Below are 24,181 nucleotides of genomic sequence, written 5' to 3'. Positions count from 1 at the left end.
CTCAAGGAATTGACGACAACTGAGCACACTTTGGCCCACCCGAACACACTCTTGGCCCACCCAGATAAAAGTTCCTAGATCCGGGACTGTACTGATGTCCTGTGTATAGTTTTATCACTTTGTTTCCCTTTCTCTTTTTGACTTTGCAGTCCAAATCAGCAGTGCCCACTTATTAGCAGTTACCTCCTCATCAAAATGTTGTAATGTTTCCCTTCACCAGCAGTTTTCAGCTGCTGAAAGTAGCAGAGACCTCCAGGGCCAGACTTGGAACCCAAAAAAGCCCTGGCAATTTTACCCTGGGGTTTGGTGTGTGGAAGTGCGAAGCACTGCTGCTTTTGTTACTGGGGGCCGCCGCAAAACTGGTCGTTGTAAAGCCAGTCCCCACTCTTCCAGCCTCATGGGGAAATGACTGATGCCCGCTACAGCCAGTTCGGCCCTGGAGAACTCCAGGTAAAGGTTTAGTCCAAAATTAGAAATTTCTAGGGAAATAGAACATATCATTACTGACTATCCAGGTAATTCCTAATTTCTAGGTGGACCCCCACGGACATATTTATAATGGTGTGATTTGCCCTGTCCCCGAAGTGACCGAAATCCCTGCAGCAATTTCTGTGTTTAAAAAAAAAAATCGTAATGATGTTATAAACTCTAATTTTTACAGTTGTTGAAAAACCAATTGATACTGTTTGTGTTACTGTGATTCTGTATGCATAACACTTCAATAAAATGTACACAGAGAAAAGAAGTAGAGTTACTATTAGTTTTCTGGAGAGCATTTTGGAAAACATGACCTGTATGAATGCACGTGCACCCAGAGATTGCTCGCTCCCGGTCTTTGTCAGAGAGCACATTAAATATTGATAGGGTTTTAGAAATAGTGCATGCGCCAGCCACACTGCCTGTAACATAAGACACTGTAGTTATGCTGCAGGCATTATGAAACTGTGCACTTGTAGCTTCTGTCGCCCCTGAACTTGCTCGTGAAATACCCTCTTTTTTTGAGGGGGACGTGCATTTCTCTGATTAAACAATATTTTTTAAAGTATGAGCCGTCAAGCTTATTTTTATCGGGTCCCTCCACAGGAGCTGCATCGAAGAACTCAACTGCAGCCGGAGCCTGCCAAGACGAAAGCGCTTCAGACAGTAATTGAGATGAAGGTATGTGCTTTTAACGAGCGCGCTTTATTCCATTTGTGTTGGGTGGTTTTTTTATCAGAATGTTTGAGTTTCTTTTTTTTCACTGTGCCTGTTGCATGTCTTGAGGGAGGACAAATTCACTTGCTTCCTTTGTTTTGTGATTGCTTTTTGATGTAATGAACATTAAGTCAATACATATCTGTGAAATAACAAAAACGTGAAAGTGTACTACTGTAAAGTAAATTACTTGATGCGTTCAGTGCCCTTGTCTTGTTATTAGTACATATGCACTTATGTAAGGTTGCTTGCATATATGTCTACGTGAATATTTTGTGGTGGTTTACAAAGATAGTGTATTTTAATTAAAACACCAATACTTTTTAGCCGTAGATACCGACGCAATGTTATATATACGGCCATGTGGTGTGCGTAGGCACACTTCTGATTAAGAAACGTGCTGCAGAGATTAAAAGGACCTTCGGGTGAATGATGTCACAATAGGTCCAAAAAACCAAGATGGCATTATCAGACAAAACAACATTTTAGAATACCAATTGTTTACGATTGTTAAGAATGCAGGTGTGAGCCGGGTCAGACTGGGACAGAAATTAGGCCCCGGCACCGAAATAATAGTAACCCCATTAGCAAATCAGATAGCTAAAAAAAAATGGACCACACTTTCAAATTAGGCACGTTTAGAACTCGTCAAGACACGCTATATAAGTGTGTTTTAAGGTATGTGGGGACGAAAGTATTAGTGCTCGTTGCCGGCAATATTCGTGGTAAATTCAGGGACATTAAGAGTAAAAACTGGCTCCAATACAAAAACAAGCATTTGCAATGCAATAGGTCGCCCATATTTCGAACAATTGTAATTTTTTTACAACAGCGCCCACGATCAAAAACAAAAGAAAAAAGAAGAAGAAACTGAGAAAAGGAGACTTGGCAAAATAAAATAAAGTTCGCTTTAAAAAATAAAACTTTGCAATTTTGTGCCTGATGGGCACGTTTTTGCCAGTCACAAGCCTTCTGTTAGCGGGGCTCTTGAACTTAAAAACAACAAATATCCCCTCGAGCACGGTGGGAGCAGTGGATGGGCACTAATTAAGTTGCATCAATTAGTGCTTGATCCCTAATCCAGACAGAGAAACGGAAGTGATGCCAGGCGTGCCTTGATGAATTACAAGGCTGTAAAGAAAAGTGCCATGCAAATCATCAAATGGTGAGCGACAGACGGGCTCCAAGCCCTTTACTGAACACACCAAAGTCTCTCATACGAGACGCATGCGCTAGCGCATGCCCTCGTAGGCTCGACCCTAAAAACGGGGCAAGAAACAGCCAAAAAATAGGCCCACACAGTGACTTTTCAGACCAGCCTACTGGGCATTACCTGACTGCCCTATAAGCCAGTCCCAACCTGGGTCTGAGTAAAGAGAATTTGTGTTTTCCTCTACACCAGAAGATCGTTTTAAGTTTTCAGAAGTTTCACTTATGATAGAAGTGCATCTCTCGTGATATGTACTTTGAAGCCCTCTTTTTGAACATCCATGGCCCTATTCAGTGGCCCAATAGGCCCATTGGTGCCAATACTGGGAGTTACTGCCTCATCAGGATTACATAACTTGTCAGCTCAACCAGCTGGAGTGTTTTCAGATGGTGCACTACTCCTGCTCAAAGCACCTGGAAAGGTCAAGTGAAAACCTGCATGGTGAAAAGCATGCAGGTATTAGCGCAGAAACACTGATTTGAGTGTGCTGTTCCTCATTAGATTATAATCAGGAGTGTTCCCCCGTCCTGGAATCACCAATGCCCACAGTGTTGGTGTTTCCATTGCAGTCTGAGTACCTAGGGCCAGATGTATGACATTATGGGCCTGATTCTGACCCTGGCGGCCGGTGACCGCCAGGGTCACCGGCCACGGGAGCACCGCCGACAGACCGGCGGTGCTCCGAAGGGCATTCTGACCGCGGCGGTTCAGCCGCGGTCAGAAAGGGTAAACCGGCGGTCACCCGCCGGTTTACCGCTGGTTTACCACTGCCCTTCTGAATCCTCCATGGCGGCGGAGCGCGCTCCGCCGCCATGGGGATTCAGACACCCCCTACCGCCATCCTGTTCATGGCGGGAAACCCGCCATTAACAGGATGGCGGTAGGGGGTGCCGCAGGGGCCCCGTAAGAGGGCCCCGCAAAGTATTTCAGTGTCTGCTATGCAGACACTGAAATACGCGACGGGTGCCACTGCACCCGTCGCACCTTCCCACTACGCCGGCTCAATTCTGAGCCGGCGTCCTCGTGGGAAGGTTGATTTGCCCTGGGCTGGCGGGCGGCCTTTTGGCGGCCGCCCGCCAGCCCATGGCAAATCTCAGAATCACCGCAGCGGTCTTTCGACCGCGGTGCTGTGTTCTGACGGGGTTACTTTGGCGGACGGCCTCCGCCGCCCGCCAAAGTAAGAATGACCCCCTATGTTTTGTGACTTGCAATTTGCGATTCTTTTGGTAATCGCAAATTGCGAGTCGCAAAACAAAATGTACAACAGTGTAAAGCACACTGTTTGCGATTCCCAATGGGGTTGCAAATTACCTATCTCATCAATAATCAGGAGGTACGTCGCAATCTTAACCCCATTGGGAATGGCTGCACTCACAGGGATGGTGGCCTGCAAGGGACAGCAGACCACCATGTCTGTGACCACTTTTTAAATAAAGCAGGTTTTTTTTCTAATGCAGCCCGTTTTCCTCAAAGGATAACAAAAAAAAAAAAAAAAAGTTTTCTTTTCATTGTTTCAGATTAAGCAGTGGTCCATGGGACCACTGCCTGCTGTGAAAAAAGTTTTGTGCACCATTCTCAAAGGAGAAGAGGTCCCTTGGGGACCCCTTTCTGTTTAGGAATGGTTACCACCAATTTGAAGTTGGTGGCAACTGCGAATGTTTTGTGCTCACATTCATGGTCGCAAAACATTCGTACATGCCAGTTCTATTCAGTTTTAGGAAGGGATGCCCTAAACACGCCTCTTCCTAATACCAAATTGCAAAAGCAAAATGGGATTCTTATCAAGTTACCGAATTGCATTTGCCTTTTGTACATGGCAAAATGCAATTTTCCATTCGCAAACGACCTGATGGGCCGTTTGCGACCGGTAACATGGTTTGTACATGTGGCCGCTGGTCACTTGTGGTCGACTGCTTGAGGGCTTTTCTTGCCCAGCTGTGCTACTGCTTGTTGTAGGACTACATAATCCAGTTCTAAGCTTTCCATTTAACATATAAATTCTAGTATTGTTTTGCTTCCATTGAATCTCTTTGACTAGCACATGTTTAATCCTTCTTGAGTGGAGGGAAAGCTCACAGATGGGGTATGTGCTCTGTGGTGATACGGAGCAAGGGTGAGCATGCCTGGGAGAGATGAGGGAAGGAGGTTTATTTTAGGTCTCTAGCTTTGGCCTGCTGCTACCCATTGACTTTCCACCAATGTACACATTTTAATATTAATTCCTATAGTTATTGTATAACAATGACAGTGAAAGCAGGTAAGTAATTTCGTAACATTCCTAGGATTCAAAGCTGCCACTTGGCCCCATATCATGTGAGACACACCTTTGGCCTTCTGGGACATCTATTTTTGATTTTATTGTAACTTTTGAAGTATCCAAACAGGCAAACTGCTGTTAGCTAAATACTCAACAGTAGCCTAAGGTGTCATATGTGACACTTGGCATCTAAACAGAGTGAAAAGTCACCTGATGATCATTTTTTTACTCTGCTCTTTTCCTAGTATCACCATAACTTATTTGAGGTGACAAGCATTCGAAGTTATGTCACTTACAGCATAGGAAAGCAATACATTGTGAGATGTAGTAGAAACAAAGAGTCCCCATCGAATCGTTGATAAAAAGCTACTGTCTTATAGTGAAATTGTTAGTCCCTCGCAGGTTTTACCTGCTCCTTAATTCTGCAGTGAAACCCACCACAAAATATGTGTGTATATACTCAGTAGACAGCAGTGGCACAACAAAGGCCCCTGCAGATCACCGCGGTGAGGTTGGGGGCGGTGGCTGAGTTCCAGGAGGGCCCCTCAACACTGTACCCTGGCCTGAGAGAGGCCCCTGATAAACAGTTGTAGATTTTACAGCATCCTAGAATTACTGAAAGTTGAATATTCATTGCTGGGCTCTGAAATTGTGACCTGCTGTTCAGATGGAATAAGCCGAGAGCCCTGAAACGACTGCAATGACAGACGTATCCAGCAGAAATAGATTTTTACATAATGGAGGATATGTTATGGGTCAGATTAATCGTCATGACAAAATAAATACTAAAATAACAGTTTCTTCCTAGTTCCTCAATGTAAAATAATCAACTGCATTAGAACTAAACCCCAATTCCATATATTTATTAGTTTTAGCACTGGCTGGCTAACCTAAGGGTTATTCAAAACCTTTCTCTTAAACTGTTGTTGAGGAAACCTCAAATAAATAATGTTTCAGTAACAACTTTCTACGGGCTCCCAGTTGTGGCAGCTAATGGAAGAGAGGCACAGTGAGGTGAAGTAACCTGTCAGTAGTCAAACAACTCTCGTTTGAAAATCTGCAATGTAACCATGGGTCCACTCCGGGGATGTACCCTAAAATACAAAGACCATTTTAATCACCCGTTGATTACTGCGAGGTCGAATACCATTGCTGCTAAGACGGAGAGAGACAGCTAATTGTTTTTCCTCTCATTGGTTCACGTGAGGGAGTCCAGCCAACTTAATTTGATAAGGCACGAGGTGTATGTTTCAGCTAGCTAAGGCCACACAATAGCATGCATCTCTGGTGTCATGGCGAGGCCTGATCACAATGTAAGACGTATTTCCTAGACTGCTCGCTCCCCAGGTAATAAAGCAAGCACTAATGTAGCCACTAGGCCCTGTCTTGGCATGATGATGCAATGGTATTTTTTTTTACATTTTGTATTGTATGCATGTGCTATAAAAAAAACAAAAAACAGGCCTCACGTAATTGTGGCCAGCATATCCTTGCAACAAAACCGCTAAAAGAAAAAAACATTCACAGAAGTTTAAAAAAGGAAAACACGCCTTTCAGGTGTGGCATGTATTTTATGACTGTTTCTTTTGAAGGCGAGAAGAAGTGATCATCCCACATGCACTCATATTAGAAGTAGTTTCTATGTCACAATTCACTTAAACCTTTCATAGCAACTTTAACAAGCATTTGCAATGTAATGGGTCTCGCGTTTCCTCCAGTTAGAGGTATTAGGGTTGTGAATTCCTACCTGAACTTTTCTTGCCACATAAATTAAAATGAAAAGTAAAATAGTTGGAATAAGCGAGCCTATTCAAAGCACCCTGGCTGCCATGAGCATAAGCCCAAAGGAGAGACACAAAAGGAAAAAGAAGTTCGCTCGCAGTCAAATCTATTGGCAAACATGCAATTATCCATGTAACAGAGATGATGGACAAGGCGGTAACAAAACTGCCCCAAGGAGGGATAAACGTAAAGCATTTACCAATGATAACAAATAATTTTTGAAAGGCAAGCCCATGAATGAGTGATAGTGATGGGTGTTCTATGGGTGTGGTTAAAAGCCCACAGATAAATTTAAACACGTCAGAGCGCTTGCACGCTCGACCTAAAAATGAGACAGGACATGCACCCACATCTAACTGGAAACCTGAAGTGCAAGTAAAATAAAGAAATGTTTTTTGAAGGTAACATATGTCAATATAATCAAAAAAGCACTCTTTGAAAGAGCTTTGTCGCTGAAGAGAAAAGTACTATTTTTAAGTGGATGCGAACAATGTGCACAAGCTTTGGGCAGTTAATTAACACCTCATGTTTTATACTGTGATGGGCAGAAGCAACACATGAATGACAATTCAGTAGACCAATAATTGAAGCTTGCTGACTAAAAGCCCACCTATGTATGTATATTGTGTATTTTCGGAAAGCAATAGACTGGCCAGACCTAAAACTAAACATTAAGTAGTGTACATTCAACTGTCGAAAAAGGCTTTTAGAGCATTAAAGGGATGAAGCAAGGATTGGAATGCTGGTTTTCTGTCTTCAATGTCAGCCATGTAACCACTGTATCATATTTCTAATGTATTAATTAAGTGGAATTTGAATCTGTATTCAGAGTTTTACGGATAAAAAGATAAACATGTTCAAAAACAGGTTTGAGTGCTCTGCTTAGAAAAGCCATCGCAGGGACATGGGGCCTCATTACAACATTGCCGCCCGCCAAGTTGTAACCGCCGGGCGGCCGCCAATGCGGGCGCACTCCCGTGGTGCCCATTTTGACATCCCCGCTGGGCCGGCGGGTGGAAACCGAGTTTCCGCCCGCCGGCCCAGCGGGGATGTGGGCCGCAACATGGGAGCCGGCTCCAAATGGCCGCCAGCCCGTCGCGCTTTTCACTGTCTGCATAGCATTGGCATGGGCAGCAGTGCAGGGGCCCCCAGGGGCCCCGCGACTCCCCGTACCACCATCCTTTTCCTGGCGATTTGGCTGGCGGTCGGGGACTCGTAACCCCCTGGGCAGCGCTGCAAGCAGCGCTGCCCTGGTGGATTACTACCGCCGGGGCCATTGTGGCAGAAAACCGCCGGCCCCGGCGGTGTTACATGCAGCGCTTCTGCCGCTGTCGTAATCCCCCAGGAAGCACCGCCAGCCTGTTGGCGGTGCTTCCGTCATTTTAGCCCTGGCGGTCTCGTACCGCCAGGGTCAAAATGACCCCCATGGTGTTGTGCCCAGTGGGTGGACCTTCACATAAGGAAAAGCAACCAAGTGATGAACAGTGCCCATAGATAATCTGGTTGAAATGTATCGATGCTGGAGGCTATTGACACATTGTAACTAATATTAGAAGCCCTCATGATGATTAAGTGACATATAAAAGGCAACAGTAGTTTTCTTCCGCTCCTTATGCCTTCTGCGTTCATATCTTTGTTTGAAAAATATCAACTTGATTGAAATTTTATCGAGAGATAGTATTTTAAGAGGGTCTTTCAGGTCAGACATCATTCACTTGGAGAGCCAGGGGATATGGGAAACATAAACCAGAGTAAGGCAGTCAGAAATGATTGATTTTGTAAATTTTGTTTTGTCCTTGGTCCATATACAGAACCAAAGTAGTAATGGTTTTAATAAAAGTAGGTCCTTCAAATATTGCAAACCAACGTCTTTATGGGCAATCAGGGATGACGTTGAAGGAGGCATGCATAACAGGCATTTTGAGAAGATATTTTCCTCTACCTGTAGGTGGAGGCTGGTGGTATAACCCCACAGACCAATGAAGAAAGATTGACTTTTTTGCAATTTTTTCCCACAAACCATTTTATAGGTTTTAGTTTTAGGAAGCCCCAAATACATTCATCAGTTTCTGCAGGCCTATGGGTGTCCTTGATAATAAAACAGTGTCTTTGGCGTGTAATAGCACAGGAACAGGACGATCGGCGACACCGGGTGCATCGGCCTGCAGGGCCTGAAGAGCACCATCAACACCATTAACAAAAAAGCAAAAACAAGACAGGAGCCAATACACAGTCCTGTCTAATTCCCCTCTTTACCCTAAATGGGGGAGTGCACTTGCCATGTGGGTCATATCTGACATTTGATGATAAATTCTCATACAGATGTGCAAGAAAACAAATGATCTCTTCTAGGGCACCAAGAGAAGTCAATGTTGACCAAAGAATGGAGTGATCCACCAAATCAAACATGCTGCTTAAGTAAAGGGGTGCAGACCCAGCCCTTGTGTACTTTCCAATCAACAACTCCAGATTTATACATTGCTCCACCGTCCCCAGTTGCTTCCTAAATCCAAACTGTATTTCTGATAACATAGAATTATCCTAGGCCTACTCCTCTAGTCTCTTTAACAAAATCTTGCTCATCAGTTTAACTGATGCATCCAGAAGGGAGATAGGGTGGTAACATTTGGCATCTGATTTATCGCCCTTAATAAAGACAGGAACAATAATCAAAACTGCCCAGGCAGCAGGGATCACATGCACCTCTGCTGCATTAAACATGCGGGACTGGATAGGGCCCCATAAATCCCTACTGCTTTAATGGCATCCACGGGTACTCCGTCTGGCCCTGGGACCTTCCCTGATTTACTTTGCTGAAGGACAAAGAGAACCTCCTCACGAGTAATATTTAAAGGAAGAAAATTCCTGCTTGTGCTCTCCCATACACTGATAGACAACTGCCCTCCTGGGTTGGATTAAAAATAGCCAACAAATGAGCTTCTCATGATTCGCAAGGAATAAACAATTTGAGCTCCTGAATTGTCACTCTTTATGAAAGGGAGATTACCCGTTTCCAAGAAAAAATTAGTATTTCTTGTCTCAAAAGTTTGGATCAATTTAGATGAGGCTTCTTCCTGTAGCACTTTCTTCCTGGGAACTACTGCCTGCTTATATATTTTACAGAGGGACTTAATAACCATATGATCTCTAGGGGAGCAATGAAGGGCCAACTTCAGATGCCGAGAGGCCTGAGCACGAGTGGTCAAACCATCTCAGAGTTCTAACTTTATTGGCTCTCAATGGTCCAGTAAGAAGGGAACTGATTGTTTCAATAATCTTGTAAAAAGCTGGCAACATCTTTCATGATCCACCACCTCCCCCAGGCAGTAACCAAACTCACCAAGCCACAACTTACAGGTTGATGCAAAACACTATGGGTCTCTATTACTGTCCATTTGATTAGTGCCCCATTGGGGGCATGGGAGCTATATTAACTGTAGGTAAGTCCTCTACATTATCAGTAGCCCAAAACAGATGTGGTAAAACTATTGGATTGTGATCGCTCATTACAGTCGGGATAATAATGGGGATAATAACCAATTCTGGAGCTGAGTTAGATATCAGGATATGGTCAATAGCAGAGTGGTAATTACTGCCAGTAAAAGATGGAATCTGTCCCCCATCATCATGCTGTTTGCAGTGTAACAAAGAAAGGTTATATTTAAAAATTAAGAAATTCTGTGCATACCGGTAAGCATGATAAGGAAAATGTGAGATATGGACCCCTGTCTTGACTAGAAAGGCCACATATCTGCTTAGCTGGAAGGGGGCGTGTCTGTGTATTAAAATCACCTGCCCAAATTAAAACAAAATTAGAATGGATAGGTCACAGCAAGGCTTCGTATCTTTCATCTAGAGTATAAACCACCATACTACGAGTAGTATCAAATACATTATTATAAAAATTAACTACCACCAGATCAGGACCATCTTTCATTGTTAACCACAAGAACTGTAAGTGAGGTGTAGCAGACTAAGACTTTTTAACAATAACTGGTAATTTGTTTGATACTGCAATCTGGAGTCCCCTTTAACACGCTCGACCTGAGATGGTACAGCCACCCAAAAAGTGAAAGGACAAACCTTCAAAGTGGGTAGGTTCAATGCACCAGGTTTCTTGTATTCAGATAACATCAGATACTGAGGTAATAACTAACCAGGTGAATCCAGCTTATTATACAGCCCACACACAGTCTAGGTGACAAATTTACAGCCATGTTCAAGGCCCTTCCAAACAATGCACAATGGTGCCTCAACAGGGGTGACCGCGGGGAATTACAGAAACCAAAATTAGTACCGGAATCAGGCAATAGGTGGTGACTATGGTACAGCCTGCAGGGATCTATAGACTTAATAAATTAGGATTAGAAGGTTCCATTGCTAAATCCGAAGGATTGGCCCCACCTCTGTCCCACAACCAAGGAAGGTGAGAACCCCTACTACTGAGTCAATTATTGTTTTCCCAGAAACTCAGGACCTGATACCTACTAGACAGAGGTATGGGGGGCATTGACAAAAAAATTGTACCCTAACAACAGTTAGGTGTTTATTTTGCTAAATGGGTGGTACAAAACCTTTCTGAAGACTCCCCTGTAAATCTGGGTTGCTTAAAGTTTATAATGATGCAATAACCCTTAAACACTTTAGTTAGTGGGCCGGTACAACCCACACGTCTTGTCATGAAGATTTGGTTGACCCTGCTAAGTGGAAATACATGTTTGTAGTTGAGCAAATGAATAACTTTGTTCTTTAACTGCTCCAGTGTTCACTGGTACCAGGAACCAAAGGTGGCCTTTTAACCAATAGTGTCACATAAGGACAGCAACCTGTGGGTAAGTCAATAGCCATAGGGTTGATTTTTCACTTGTCAATGTAGACCTCTGTTTCACAGAGGGAGAAGGCTGAAACTAGTGAGTACTAGCTGTAGACAGTAATTTAACTGACCACAGTACACTATCCATTGAATTCAGAACATGGGTGTGACGAATGGGATAACAGCCGTGCACCACAACGTATGATGTTAGTAACATCTCTCATAGGAAGGCCTAGGCCATTTACCCCTATACAAGTGGCCGGCTGTGGTTCCCCTGATGCCAGCTTATACCGAGGGGACAAGTTAGTGGATCCTTTAAACCAGACAAAAGTTCCTCAATTGACTCCAGGTGGTTAGTAATGGGGGGAGACCAGAGTTTGTATTGAACCTTCAACTAACTTGAGGAGTTTTTCCTGAAAAGTTGCCAAAGCCTCCAAAAGGAACGTATTAGAAGTGTCAGTAATATGTTGAGTACTAGGTTGGTGTCTTTTCCTCTTGGCTGGGGGAAGCTCTATCGGGGGATGCTAGAGATGAACTAGCATCCTTCCTGTGATCATTGACTATAGTCATATGAGTAGCATCTGACAGAACCTGTGGTTTGTCAATAGTTGGACACTAAGGCTCATTGAGAGGTTGTGTTTTTCAGGGGGTAATAGAATACCAAACACATCAAGAGTTTTGTAAAAAACAAAACTGTGACCTACCCTATTATTGTTCTGCACACAAATAATGCACAGGAAAATTCATAAATAACTTCCGAAAGCTACAGTAGCATATTGAACTATGTTCCACTTTTAATGCCTCATGAGGGGCGAATGATTGAGCTCTGGAGAAAGGGGCTGTCAAGAATCACTCATAGATGTTATTACAAAAAAAGTTTATGTCTTTCACCTTTTTTGAAAACTAATGTGATCCTCAAGTGCAGTTCCTTTGTTGAAGGGCATAGTCAAAATCAGCAGCCATTACCAAGAATGCTCTGTGCACATATTGTTTCTGTAGCAATAGAGCAGTCTCAGAATCCACATTATGGCATCCTGATCTTAGGTAGTTTGGTAATCTTGAACACCCGCTCATCTTAAAATGAGAGTGCTGACCTTGAAATGCTTGGTGAGTAATTCACAGTGTCTTGATCTGAATACCTTAAGGCATTGTAAGAAAATTATAAGATGATGAGTTAAGGCAAGATGCATGCTTCCCTTCCTGTTCAGCCTAAAATGTAGGTAAGCAGTAGTGCATTCTATACAAAAACTTCTTTGGAAACGCTCACATACAGAGTATTGAAAATATACAATATTTCTCAGTCAAGTGAAAACAAAACTGCGATGAGTGTAATGCTCAAATTACTCATGGTCAGTGGTAATCCTCGAGCTGCAGCCACATTCCAGTCCATTGCTTTTCTGCCCACTGTACCACCTAAGGAAGGAGCTATATGCATCCTTGGTCCTGCTCCAATGGGAACAGTCCAGCCCAAACTGCCAGGCAAAGTTCCCTGGTCAGTGCATTGCTGTGCCTCCCGTGGCTCCACCGTCTAAGTAGAGCCCTTTCCCTGGCTCCTCTGAACTCCTGACCCCTGTCAGGAGTTCGAGCCGCTCCTCCACATGCAGGCTTCTGCCTGCGCCTCATCCCTGGTGTCTAGTGGGAGAGCTCTGCTTTCCTTCTAGGCTACCTTCTACCTCTCTCCTTCTTTTGCTTTGTTTTGCTCTGCTCTGTGCTCCACTACTGTCCCTTAGTGCTCCTTTTCCTTGTTTCTCTCTCACTCCACTCTCTCTCTCACTTTCGCTCTCCCACTCTCTCTGACTCCCCTGCTGCTGCTGCCCCCGCGGCCCACCCCCTTTTTCGGCCCGCCCACTTGTTTTTAGCTCCGCCCCTTTTTCCGTCCCCTCTCGCCTCCCAGCTGTCGTCTCCTCCCCCCCACCTCCCTACTTAATGGCGGCTGCGCCGCTGGCACGCCAAAGGCAAGCCCGTCTGCAACCTTCTGTGCCCTGACCAAGCCCAGCACCAGAACCCCTGGCTCCCGTCCTCCACACCGCCGCCACGCATGTCTTCGCTACGATGCAGCCACCCTCTGCGCCCTCAACACCGGCCGCTCTCCCGCCTGCCTTCTAGCCTCCCCGCAGACCACCCGCGGACCCTTCTCCTGCCGGAACTGCACCTTCACCAGCCTCCACACCAACAACACAACCACCAAGGAAGGACGCAACCATCTCAGATGTATCCTCCTCAACACCCGCTCTGTCCAGAAGCACACAGTAGAGCTATGGAATCTACTCGACTTAGCTTCCCCAGACGTCGCCTTCCTGACCGAGACCTGGATGAACCCCTCCTCAGCACCTGCAATGTCCATCCCGGATAGCTACAAGATCACCCGCAGGGACCGCTCCAACAAACCAGGAAGAGGCATCGCCATCATCCACAAGAACACATTCAGGATCATGACCAACACCGAAGGCACCCTCAGCACCTCCGAACTCCTGCACTTTCAAATCCACACTGACCCAAACACCACCCTTCTAGGGACCCTCGTCTACAGGCCACCGGTCCACTGACTACATACTCCTCGGAGACTTAAATTTCCACCTTGAGAACACCAACGACAACAACACCGCCACCCTGCTCGACAACCTCTCCAACCTCGGCCTCAAACAGCTCGTCACAACACCAACCCACTCCGCAGGACACACACTCAACCCTATTTTCTCCACCAGCAATCACGTCTCTTTCAGCCACACCACCAAACTCCACTGGACAGACCACTGCTGCATCCACTACGCCTTCAAGAAACCCACAACACACCACCACCCACAACGTATCCCCCACCTCAGTTGGAACAAGGTCACGAAGACCAATTTATCACAAGCCTCTCCCAGAACCCATCCATCAACACCACCGCCACTGATGCAGCTGCCTGCAACTTCAGGCAATGGGTCAACACCTGTGCCAATACTCTCACCCCAATCAAGAATCCCTCCAATAGACGCACCGACAGAAAGGCCTTCGGGTTTACCGCCGACCTCCATGAATCTAAGCAAAGCTGTCGAAGACTCGAAAGAAAGTGACGCCAAGATAAGACTCTGGACAGCCACACAGCCTTCAAAAACGCCATCCGCAGACACCACCAACTCATCCGAGCCACCAAAAGAACCAACTTCAAAGACCGAATCCACAACATCGCACACAGCCACAAGGAGCTCTTCAACGTTGTGAAGGAACTCTCCTAACCCAGCTCCAACGTCAATGACATCCTCCTACTTCCACCGCAAGATTGCAGACATCCATGACAGCTTCAGCACCTAGACCCCCCAGCAGCCACCAACACCACAGATTCGCCTCCAACCAACCTCCTGGACCCCTGTCAACGACAACGACACCATCGAAATCATGAACACCATCGCCTCCGGCTCTCCATCTGAACCCTGCCCTCACCACATCCTCAACAAAGCAAGCTCCGTCATCGCACCCCAACTACGGAAGATCATCAACAGCTCCTTCGAGTCCACCACCTTCCCAGAGAGCTGGAAACACGCCGAGATCAATGCCCTCCTCAAAAAAAACAACGCGGACCCAAAGGACCTCAAGAACTTCCGCCCTATCACCCTGCTCCCCTTCCCGGCAAAAGTCATCAAGAAAGCCATCAACAGACAACTAACCCGCTTCCTAGAGGTAAACTGCACCCTGGACCCTTCCCGATCCGGATTCTGCAGCAACCACAGCACCAAAACTTCCCTCATCGCTGCCACCGACGACATCAGAACCATACTGGACAGTGTCAAAACCGTGGCCCTCATTCTCCCAGACCTCTCGGCCGCATTCAACATTATCTGCCATCACACCCTAGGCTCATGCCTCAGCAATTCAGGAATCCGCGACAGAGCCCTGAACTGGGTCACCTCCTTTCTCACCGGCGGAACCCAGAGAGTCTGCCTCCCCAACCCTCATCCTGGACATCCCCCGTAACTGCCACATCACAGACCACCTGAAAGACCTGCACTGGATCCCAGTCAACAAGAGAATCACCTTCAAACTCCTCACCCACGCTCACAAAGCACTGCACAACACCGGACCAGAATACCTCAACAAACGACTCTCCTTCTACACCTCGACCCGGCATCTCCGCTCTGCTGACCTCACCCTGTTGTGGCTTATTTGGACATTGTCAGTAGGGGCAAGCTTGAGTCCTATGGCATAGTGGGCACAGGACCCACATCTGGGATCATCCACTTAGGATGTCACATTGAAGAAAGCAAAAAAGTGATTGGTGGAATGCTTGAAGTAATCTCAGCCACTGGTAACTACTTAGAGGATGCATTGTAGGCCTTTGCAGGGCATCACAGAGTAAGTAGGTTAAACACTGCCTTGCAAACCACATCTATGTTGTAGGTGTGCAACCTCACACTTATGTCCAGGGACCAACATCCAGTAAAAAGTCCGCCAAGTGGTTCAGTGTCACAAACCCCTTTCAGGAGGCAACAGGGGAAGTAGGAGCTACCATGCCCAATCATGGGGGTTGAGGTCTTTTACTTCTGATGTCCCGGGCCTGACCTACTATGATCTTTGAACAAAATGGCCAAGTATCCCTTCGACATCTGACTGTCAGTGGCAGCTTGGGTTAAACAGTCAAAGGCTTCTTGGGGAAAGGTAGGTACAAGATATGCACAGACTCACTACTCAAAAATACACTCAGCCTGGCAATAAATTAATGTCAAACCAGATACTTGTTTTTTTTGTGGAAAAAGTAGTACTTATATACAAAGATAAAGTGAAATACGGCATGCAACAAATAATACAAACAGTCTCCATAAGGCTGGCACTGTTCGGGTAAGTCTCTGAGTCCCACTTCCCTTTCTAAGGACTGTGGCTATTCCCCATTCATATGACCCAACATTCAGGCTAGGCCCTGCTGGTAGGTGCAAGTCTTAGAAGTACCAGAATGGGTTTTTAAAAGTCAACACATCTCTGCCTTATAGTGCTTTCAGTCAGACCAAGTTCCCCCAGGAGGCTCAGTGGCGTGGCAATCTGACTTACCCCCTATAGCTGGAGCTGAGATTCAGAAGGCCAGGCATGCACCAATGTCCCAGCTGTAAGTAGAAGTCTGGAGGCTGCAGGTGTGGTGGAAGACAATTATGGTACTCCCCTGGCTATGTGGTAAGTTCTTCATAAATCTGGTGGAGAGTCTCAGATGCTTCTGCATTCGGGTGAGTGAATCCATGTTTCCATGGGTCACAACCAGCTATGCTGCACTGTTGCAAGCTGCACCAGGGCGACAGCCCTCAGTCTTTACTGCGGCCTGACCTGGCATATGAGGGTCGCAAACAGTGCACAGGACGTCGGCCTCTTTGGGTAGCAAAACATCACAGGGTGATGGACTTCTTCTTGCCACAGCAATGCACCAAGGCGAATGACTGACATGTGGGGGGTCACACACAGCAGCACTGGAGCAGACAGCCTAATTGGTGCAACAATCTGTAATCTTCACTACAGGACCCAGCTTGTCATATGAGGGTCATAAAAAGCAGCACTCAAGTGGATGGCTTGATTTGTGTGAAGATCCTAATATGTAGCCAAATCTCACACTGCAACTCAGCAGGATCCCCGCAGAATCTCACTCCCTCCAGGCACTATCCTCTTTCTCACATTGTCCTCTAGGCTCTGCAGGCAGGTAGATGCTGGCCCAGGCTCCAGGGCAAGTACATTCTGAAGTCTGGATTCTCCTGGGTGATGCCGCCCCACCCAGCTAGTAGACTAGCAGATATTACTCCCCGGTCCTTGTCACAACAGCAGAAGTCATGCTGATGTTTAGCTACAGTGTGACAATCTTGGTAGGCTCAAGCTCTCCCTTTCATAATCCATTCCCAGACACAGATGTGATTTAGTGTCTTTATTCTTTAAAGTTCGTGTTGTGGAGGTTGCCCACTCTGGCATGCCCACTCCTCTGCTCTGACCTTTTTCCAGGAAGTGGTCTGTAACAGCTGAAGTGACTCCAAACTTGATAGCCCCACAACACAGGCCATGAGAGTTACTTGAGAATTGCATCTGGATGCCAGTGCCACTGATATATGATTAACAAAATGCTACCAAAGCCCCCAGCCCTATTCTTTATGACTCCTTATCAGCCTCATTCTGGGATGTGCTCATGCCCCACTGACCAGTGATCTTTTCAGTCAAAGAATCCTTCTAAAGTTCACAGAAGGGCCTGGTTCTCCCTTGTTCCAGTGTGTGTATTTCATCCATCTCTCAGGAATACAGTCTGGGTTGGCTTCTCAATGTGCACATGCTTTTCCACTGCTCTGAACCTCTAATATGGTCCCACAGGCCTCCATGTAATGCATTACCCACAGGCTCAAACTTGTTGCAGGAGGCACACACAATTACATGCACAACTCTACACTCTAACATGATGAAGGCTAAGGGTGGCAGTAACATAGCTAAAAAGGCCTGTTCACTCTACTGATCACTTTTACAAACACAATATCCATCCATCATTGTGCTTGTGCTACTTAACTCTTAATGAAGCCGGTAGCCCTTTAATGCTTATGAGGGTAACAATTGTGATGCCTCACATGGTCTGACAAGACCACAGTTCGTGAGGCAGGCATAGGTCATAGCACACTTGAATGATTTGTTTCTCCATGACCAAAAATCAGTACTGAAGATCCAGATATTGTTGCAGCTCGAGCACTCATTGCAAGGGTGCACAGACATCAGCATTCAGGGGAGTTTTTCATCCTAACAGGTAGGTTGGCAGTTCTGATAAGAGGTAAAAGGTAAAATGCGTCTCTTCTGGTCTGAAAAAACTACACCTTGAAGGACTGCACAATGCGAAGCAGTGCTGCTGTTGCAAGAAATCCAGGAGGAGCCGGATGGCCTTTGATGTGCAGAGAACTAAGCTGCATTGTTTTTCTCCTATTGAAGCTTTTTTGTGTGCAACAACAAAACAACAAGCTTTTAAGTCTTAAGTGTTTCACTCTAAGAGAAAACAGACATTAAATGGATCAGACACCATCATGCAGTTGAAACCCACCCAGAAAAAAATAGAATCTGGAATAGAGCACGTATAAAACGTCATTTCTGTTCATTTGCAGGCTTTCAGTAGTGCCCTGGTTTCTTTGGGTAATGGAATAATAGCAATCACTAATTTGCTAATGGATGTTGCTTCAGGCTTCGTACTCAAAGCATGAAATACATTGGACAATGAAAAATCAATGTTTTCATACTATTTACATGTAAAGTTGGGAAGGAATTTTGCAAATATGCATTCTGATAATTAGGGGGTTGAGCTTAGATACAACGTTTTGGCATACAGTGATGCACAATCAGTTTGTCATGGATGAACATTGTAAAAACATAGGGGCATATTTACAAGAAAGTGGGACATCCTTCAAGATGCACTTTTCTTCCTTCGCCCCTGCCCCACCTAACAACACCATTGCTGCGTTATATTTACAATGCAGTGCACCATGGCGGTCGTTAGGGCAATAGAGTCAACATTTTTTATGCTATTGTGGCGCTTTGCTTCTCTAATGCCAAAAATGTTGACAGTAGTGCAGCAAAGCAGAGGGAGGTCCCTTGATTAAAATGAGCAGGAGTCAGAAATGACGGAAAAAATGGTGCAGTGAAATGTTGTAAATTTCAATGTGCCATTTGTTCGGGCCTACCTGCATCGGAACACCCTCCTTGCATACATTATGCCTGGCAGAGGCATAATGTGGCTCAGGGGTTTACAAAGGGGAGCATTGCAAGCATTGCGCCACTTTGCAAATATGACATGGGAGAAAGGCATCCTTAATGCCACCTTAGCGTAAAACAAATAAATGGCTCTAGGGTGGTGCAAGGTGGCATTAGGGGCTTGTAAATATGCCGCATAAGCTCATGTCAAACTACATGGAGCATTGTGTTGCACCACTACAGTACCTTATTTTCGGGTGTAAAGCTGGTCCAATGATTTAGAAAGTGATTTACCATATTTTATACTTACATCTGAAGAACATGTTTGGTGATGGCTATTTATGAGCAAAACAAAGGGAAGATCGTGGGGGTCTCCATCATACTTTAAACTTAAATGTAAGGTAACAGGAAAAATGAAGGTTGGTCAACCACAGCTCTCCTGGTGGCAATGCCAATCATGTTGCGCAGGGAGACAGTGTGTAATTAATGACATCAACAAAAAAAATTGTTCTCACAGCACCAATAGCTGCTAGATTTTTTTTTTTTATGTGACATGAATTGCTTAGTCTCAGATAGGGTCAATATGGCAGGTACTCGATTAGCTAAAACAATTTCATAGTGGTTGCTGGACTAATTTGTGGTGCAAGGAGATTACCGAGACAAGGAATTGACCTCACCAGCCATCCCTAGATGTGGTCCTTGATCAGAGAGCAAGAATTGAATAGGCACAAAGGATTAACTTCCCTCTCATCTGTACAGTACTGATAACCTTGCCAGAGAGTCACTGTAGGATTGATTTGAAACAGTCCATGTGCTATGCCACCCGGAGAAAAATAGTCCTAATGTATTTATAGAAAATTAGATGAACATGTAGTTGATACTTGGAGTCAGCATGCTTTAATTTCTTGTACATTACCTGATTATCACTCTTAAAATGTAATTCTGGCCTTTCGATTAATATGAATATTTCAATCGGCATTTTGTCTCCTGGCATGACCGTTTTGGCCACAGGAAGGACACTTCTCAAGTGATTAGACAACATGAGAAATTTCCCAAGCACCGTACGTGTACTGTACAATGCATTACACATGCAGTGCATATTTTTGTGAAATGAACACATTTCCTTTTATTTGCGATTGCTTGAAGTAGGCAGCAGTTTTTGATGCAAATTCCGGTCAGGCTATCTTAATAAATGGAGCTTGGAGGGGGCTTGTTCTCATTCATCCTAATAATGCACCCTTGACTTAAAGCAAGGTAAAGCTGTTTTAGTGATGAGAAAAGGGCACCTTCCTTCTGCAAAGCCCTTTTGCACTTGATAGTAAATAGTATGCACTGCTTTATGCAAATGCAAAGCCTTAGCAAATGATCTTTCAGCTTCGTGTTTTGCTGGAAGGACCATTATCTACAGAGAGCAACGTTTTTATCTGATTATGCTGTAAGCAACAGTATAAAGTACTTATGTTTATGTTATTAGGTGAAATGCATGCGACGATGTGCAAGGGAATGGGTTCTGATTAATCTCCATAGATGTGTGAAGGAAGGATGTACACGGCTCATGTAGCATGTACATTAGCGTTCACTGGCACAAAGGAACTCATGGCCCCAACTAGGGGTAGTTGAAAATGTAGGACTTTACCACCTCACATTTTCATGAAGTTTTTTTTTCATACAGGTGGGAAAGACTGAAAAAAAGTTTGTTTTGGAAGATCTCCCTGCAAAATGTATGCAAAATGACTGAAGAATATTAGTACAAAAACTATTTTCAATGTAGAATTTCTCCTGAAAAAGTAAATGCTTTTTCCAGTGAAACATTGGCCATGAGCAAACAGCATAACTTTCACAGTTTTGAGAGATGCAAACATTGTGCACTCCTCTTTATACTGCCGTGACAATTAAGCTTCTCCCTGCCTCTGTGCAGAACTGTGCTCATTTACATAAATATATCTATTTCATTTTTTACATTTTTACATACAGGACAGCAAGATTAAACGGCATCTTGCTGCTTTACACAAAACCAGCAGTTAAGAAGATCTCTCGGACAGTTTACTAGATGTGATTCTAACTGATACAGAATATTAATGGATTAAGATAAATAAGTAATTATTGAATTCGTATTAAATTAGTTTCATCTTTGGTGAAGAATGTTGAGATGGGGCTAAAGCAAAGGTGGAACCAGTAGAAGGACTGGTGGAAACTAGAAATTAAAATGGCTTAAAAACCCGGTTGACTAAAGAGGAAGGGGGTGGGAGAAATGGAAATTATAACATGGATTCTAGTGGGATAAGGTGTAGAATGGCAACAAGTTGTAAACGATAAGGAGTCCAAATGGTATGAAGCAGGAAAACGTCCCTTTACAGTGCAAGTTTGAGGTTTAATTGAGCAAGCATGCCAAAGAAGACTTGATGTTAGGAGGGAAACTATATTTAGTAGTATGAACCATAAACTGGGCGGTCATGGGAGCAGAGAGAAGAAAGTGAAACAGTCAGGAAAGAAATGTAAATGATCCGGAGTCACTTTAAGTGCAGCTGCTGAAAGAGATGAATTTGGAGTTTTTTTCCTAAATGAAAGAACAATAAATTAATACGTTAAAATATTATTAAATAAATGTGTTAACAACTATATTAAATGTGTAAACTGCAGAATTATATAAAACATTTTAGGAATAATAAACCATAGATTTGATAGGACATGCACGAACTACTTTTGCAGTTTCATTTTGCTACTTGTTCCTTTTTATGTAGTGTTTTTTATAGAATGTTGTGTGAATTAGTACTGCATTTCAATGTAAGGCAGTGGATATTCAAGTCCGAAATGCCAGCAATCTGTAGTTACAAGAAAGATACATTTATGATGCGAGGAATTCAACTTACGTGTTGTGGTTTGCCTTATTTATAGAGATCTCCATCTATGTGTTTTGACCCTGATTTTATTTGGCAGGTAAGTTCAAGGTTTTCAGGCCAATGTGTTTGCGTGTGTGTGTGTGCTTTGCAAAATAGCTGTATTGCTAATAGCAATTAAATCTATGCTTTTCTGCATTAAATTGTATTTCCGTACATTAAAAATGGTTTCATCTCAATACAAAACCCAGCATTGCCCAAAGTCACACAATTTGACTGCTCTATTTTAAATATAAATGTAATACTTGGATGAAACCGAATATCATGATTATCCAATAAACAGACTAAGAACTCTTTCCTAGCCAAATCTGAAAAATATCTGGTTCTTCTATTATAGCTGCAAAGAAACAGCAGAGAAGGAGGAAACCAGGTCTATTAAGTACCTGTCCGTACTTTCGTAATTTGACCAAAATATTTGCAATCAGTGTTGTCACTGGTGATTCACTGTAAGTTACTGAAACAGTAACTATAGTATTCTGGCTGCACACATTTCAGAAAAATGGCTGACAAAATCTGAGTATCACAAAAACACTGAGCGCTTACTTCCTTTCCCAGGTTCTTCTGCTCCCTCGCTGATTGCCATACCTTCTTTGAGTCCAATCTCCATCATACCTCATTTAGAGTCCCCTCACCTCACTCTATCTGCCATATGGCATTTTGCAAGTTACCCTACTAGGTATGTAGATGTAGGATTGATGCGTTTTCAGGCTGAAAATGCTCACATAGTGAAGATACTCAAGATAAGAGCCTCAGAATTAAGAAGACCTCTATAATGTTACTATCTTCTTCAAATTGTACACCAAAAGGGTATCCTTATACTGAGGAAATAAGTAAAGATAGATTAAGCTGGGTGAAGTGTAGAGTTTTTAGTTTTTAAGGAAAGACCAAATGATTAACTTTGGGACCTAAATTCTCAAGCCAGAAGATATGTTCTTAGGAGCAAGAGATAGAATGCACAGATTGAAAAGAATGGGGTTCAGTGAGTACCCTAATATAACCCCATCTGGGAGAGGCTTGACTGAAGATCAAGAAGAAGGGAGAAGCGTAGCTTGGGATCCATCCTCGAGAAAGGATCTGAACATGCTAGAGCTCGTCCGAAAAACAGTACTCTGGTCGAACAGAAATATCTTCACTTTATCTTCGTGATCGAGATGTAGTGAAGATCCTCTGTAGCAGGAAGTAGTGCAGTTTCTATGCCATGAGTGAAATGGAATCCCCAGCTGTACTATATTAAGGAGACAAATGTCCTCAAAGAATAGAAGGATCCAACAATTTATTTTTCCAGAAGAAAAGAGAAGTTGTGAGGAGTATTTGGATAAGAAGCAGCCTTCTTAACATCATGACAAGAGTATTCCTAATAGTACTTTTCTACAGATGAACTAGCAAGGGAGGAGTTACAAAGCTCAGTTAGGACTAGGTATTCAGAATTTAGTATGTGGACTGGACAGTGATTGAGAAGGGTTCCAGATTTAATAGATCTGGCGAAAGCGCATGTAGTTTTGATGACGTGCAGTGCAAATTCAGAGAAAAAGGTGCTCTTAGAGCTAGTGTGATGATTATAGAAGAGAAAGTGACTAGCTAGGAGTAACGTAGAGGCAATATCGTCAATGCTTCAATGAAAAAACATGATAAGGAGTTCCAGGGTGCATCAGAATGAAAAATAGGGTTTCAGAAGGCTGCAAGATCTGACTCTTCCTTTACTACGGGGAAGAGTTCACAGGGAAAGTTATTGATGGTTTCAATATTAAGTGCAATGAAAGTAGATTAGGCTTTTTTTTATTAAGAGCTTTTAATATTTTTATGAGCACCACTTAAGTCAGTCTTTAAGGCTTTATAGTCGCTTCTCCAGTTACACAGGTATTTTTTTTTACAAAGGTGCTTAGAAGCAGTCAATTCTTCTGTATACACACATGAAGAAAGAATGATCCTTTGTGGATAGATGCATTCTCATTTAAAGACAGGGTAACCCACATGTAGTTGGATGATGTATTAACACTGACATCATTACTCACATTGTTTAGATTCAGTTTCATCCAGTAATATCAGTGTGACTGACTCCCTGAGGCCCACTGTCCAGTTGTTCTTCATTACACGTCTCTACATTGTGTTTTTCAATTGCTAACACATCGTTTCTTGAAAATCATATGCATTGCATATTTTCCATTCACCCACTTCACGTCCCTCTTATCTTGGTCATTGCTGTTTAAAAACAGATGCCAACTGAATACTTGGTTTAACCAGAATACTATAAACCTTTCTTCTTCAACGTTTGTTGCAGCTTGACGCCGTTTACCAACTCTTAACGAGAAAAAATACAATTTATGACTGTTAGCTAACTACTTATAGTTTGGTTGGGAGATGCTCTG

At 43.9% G+C, this 24,181-nt stretch overlaps 1 protein-coding gene across 2 annotated transcripts in view; it reads left to right on the top strand.

Moving 5' to 3' along the window:
• The window catches only part of ERC2 (ELKS/RAB6-interacting/CAST family member 2), a 2,244,592-nt gene that overhangs the window by 626,844 nt on the left and 1,593,567 nt on the right, over window positions 1-24,181 (top strand). For both annotated transcript variants that reach the window (XM_069206453.1, XM_069206452.1), the window contains one exon: window positions 1,084-1,158. In XM_069206453.1, the coding sequence (XP_069062554.1) occupies window positions 1,084-1,158 (75 nt within the window). The remainder of the gene's footprint in view (window positions 1-1,083; window positions 1,159-24,181) is intronic.

This window comes from Pleurodeles waltl, chromosome 9 (assembly GCF_031143425.1).
Source record: "Pleurodeles waltl isolate 20211129_DDA chromosome 9, aPleWal1.hap1.20221129, whole genome shotgun sequence".
In the NCBI taxonomy this organism is placed as follows: Eukaryota; Metazoa; Chordata; class Amphibia; order Caudata; family Salamandridae; genus Pleurodeles; species Pleurodeles waltl.
This window is presented reverse-complemented; position numbering and strand designations above follow the sequence as displayed.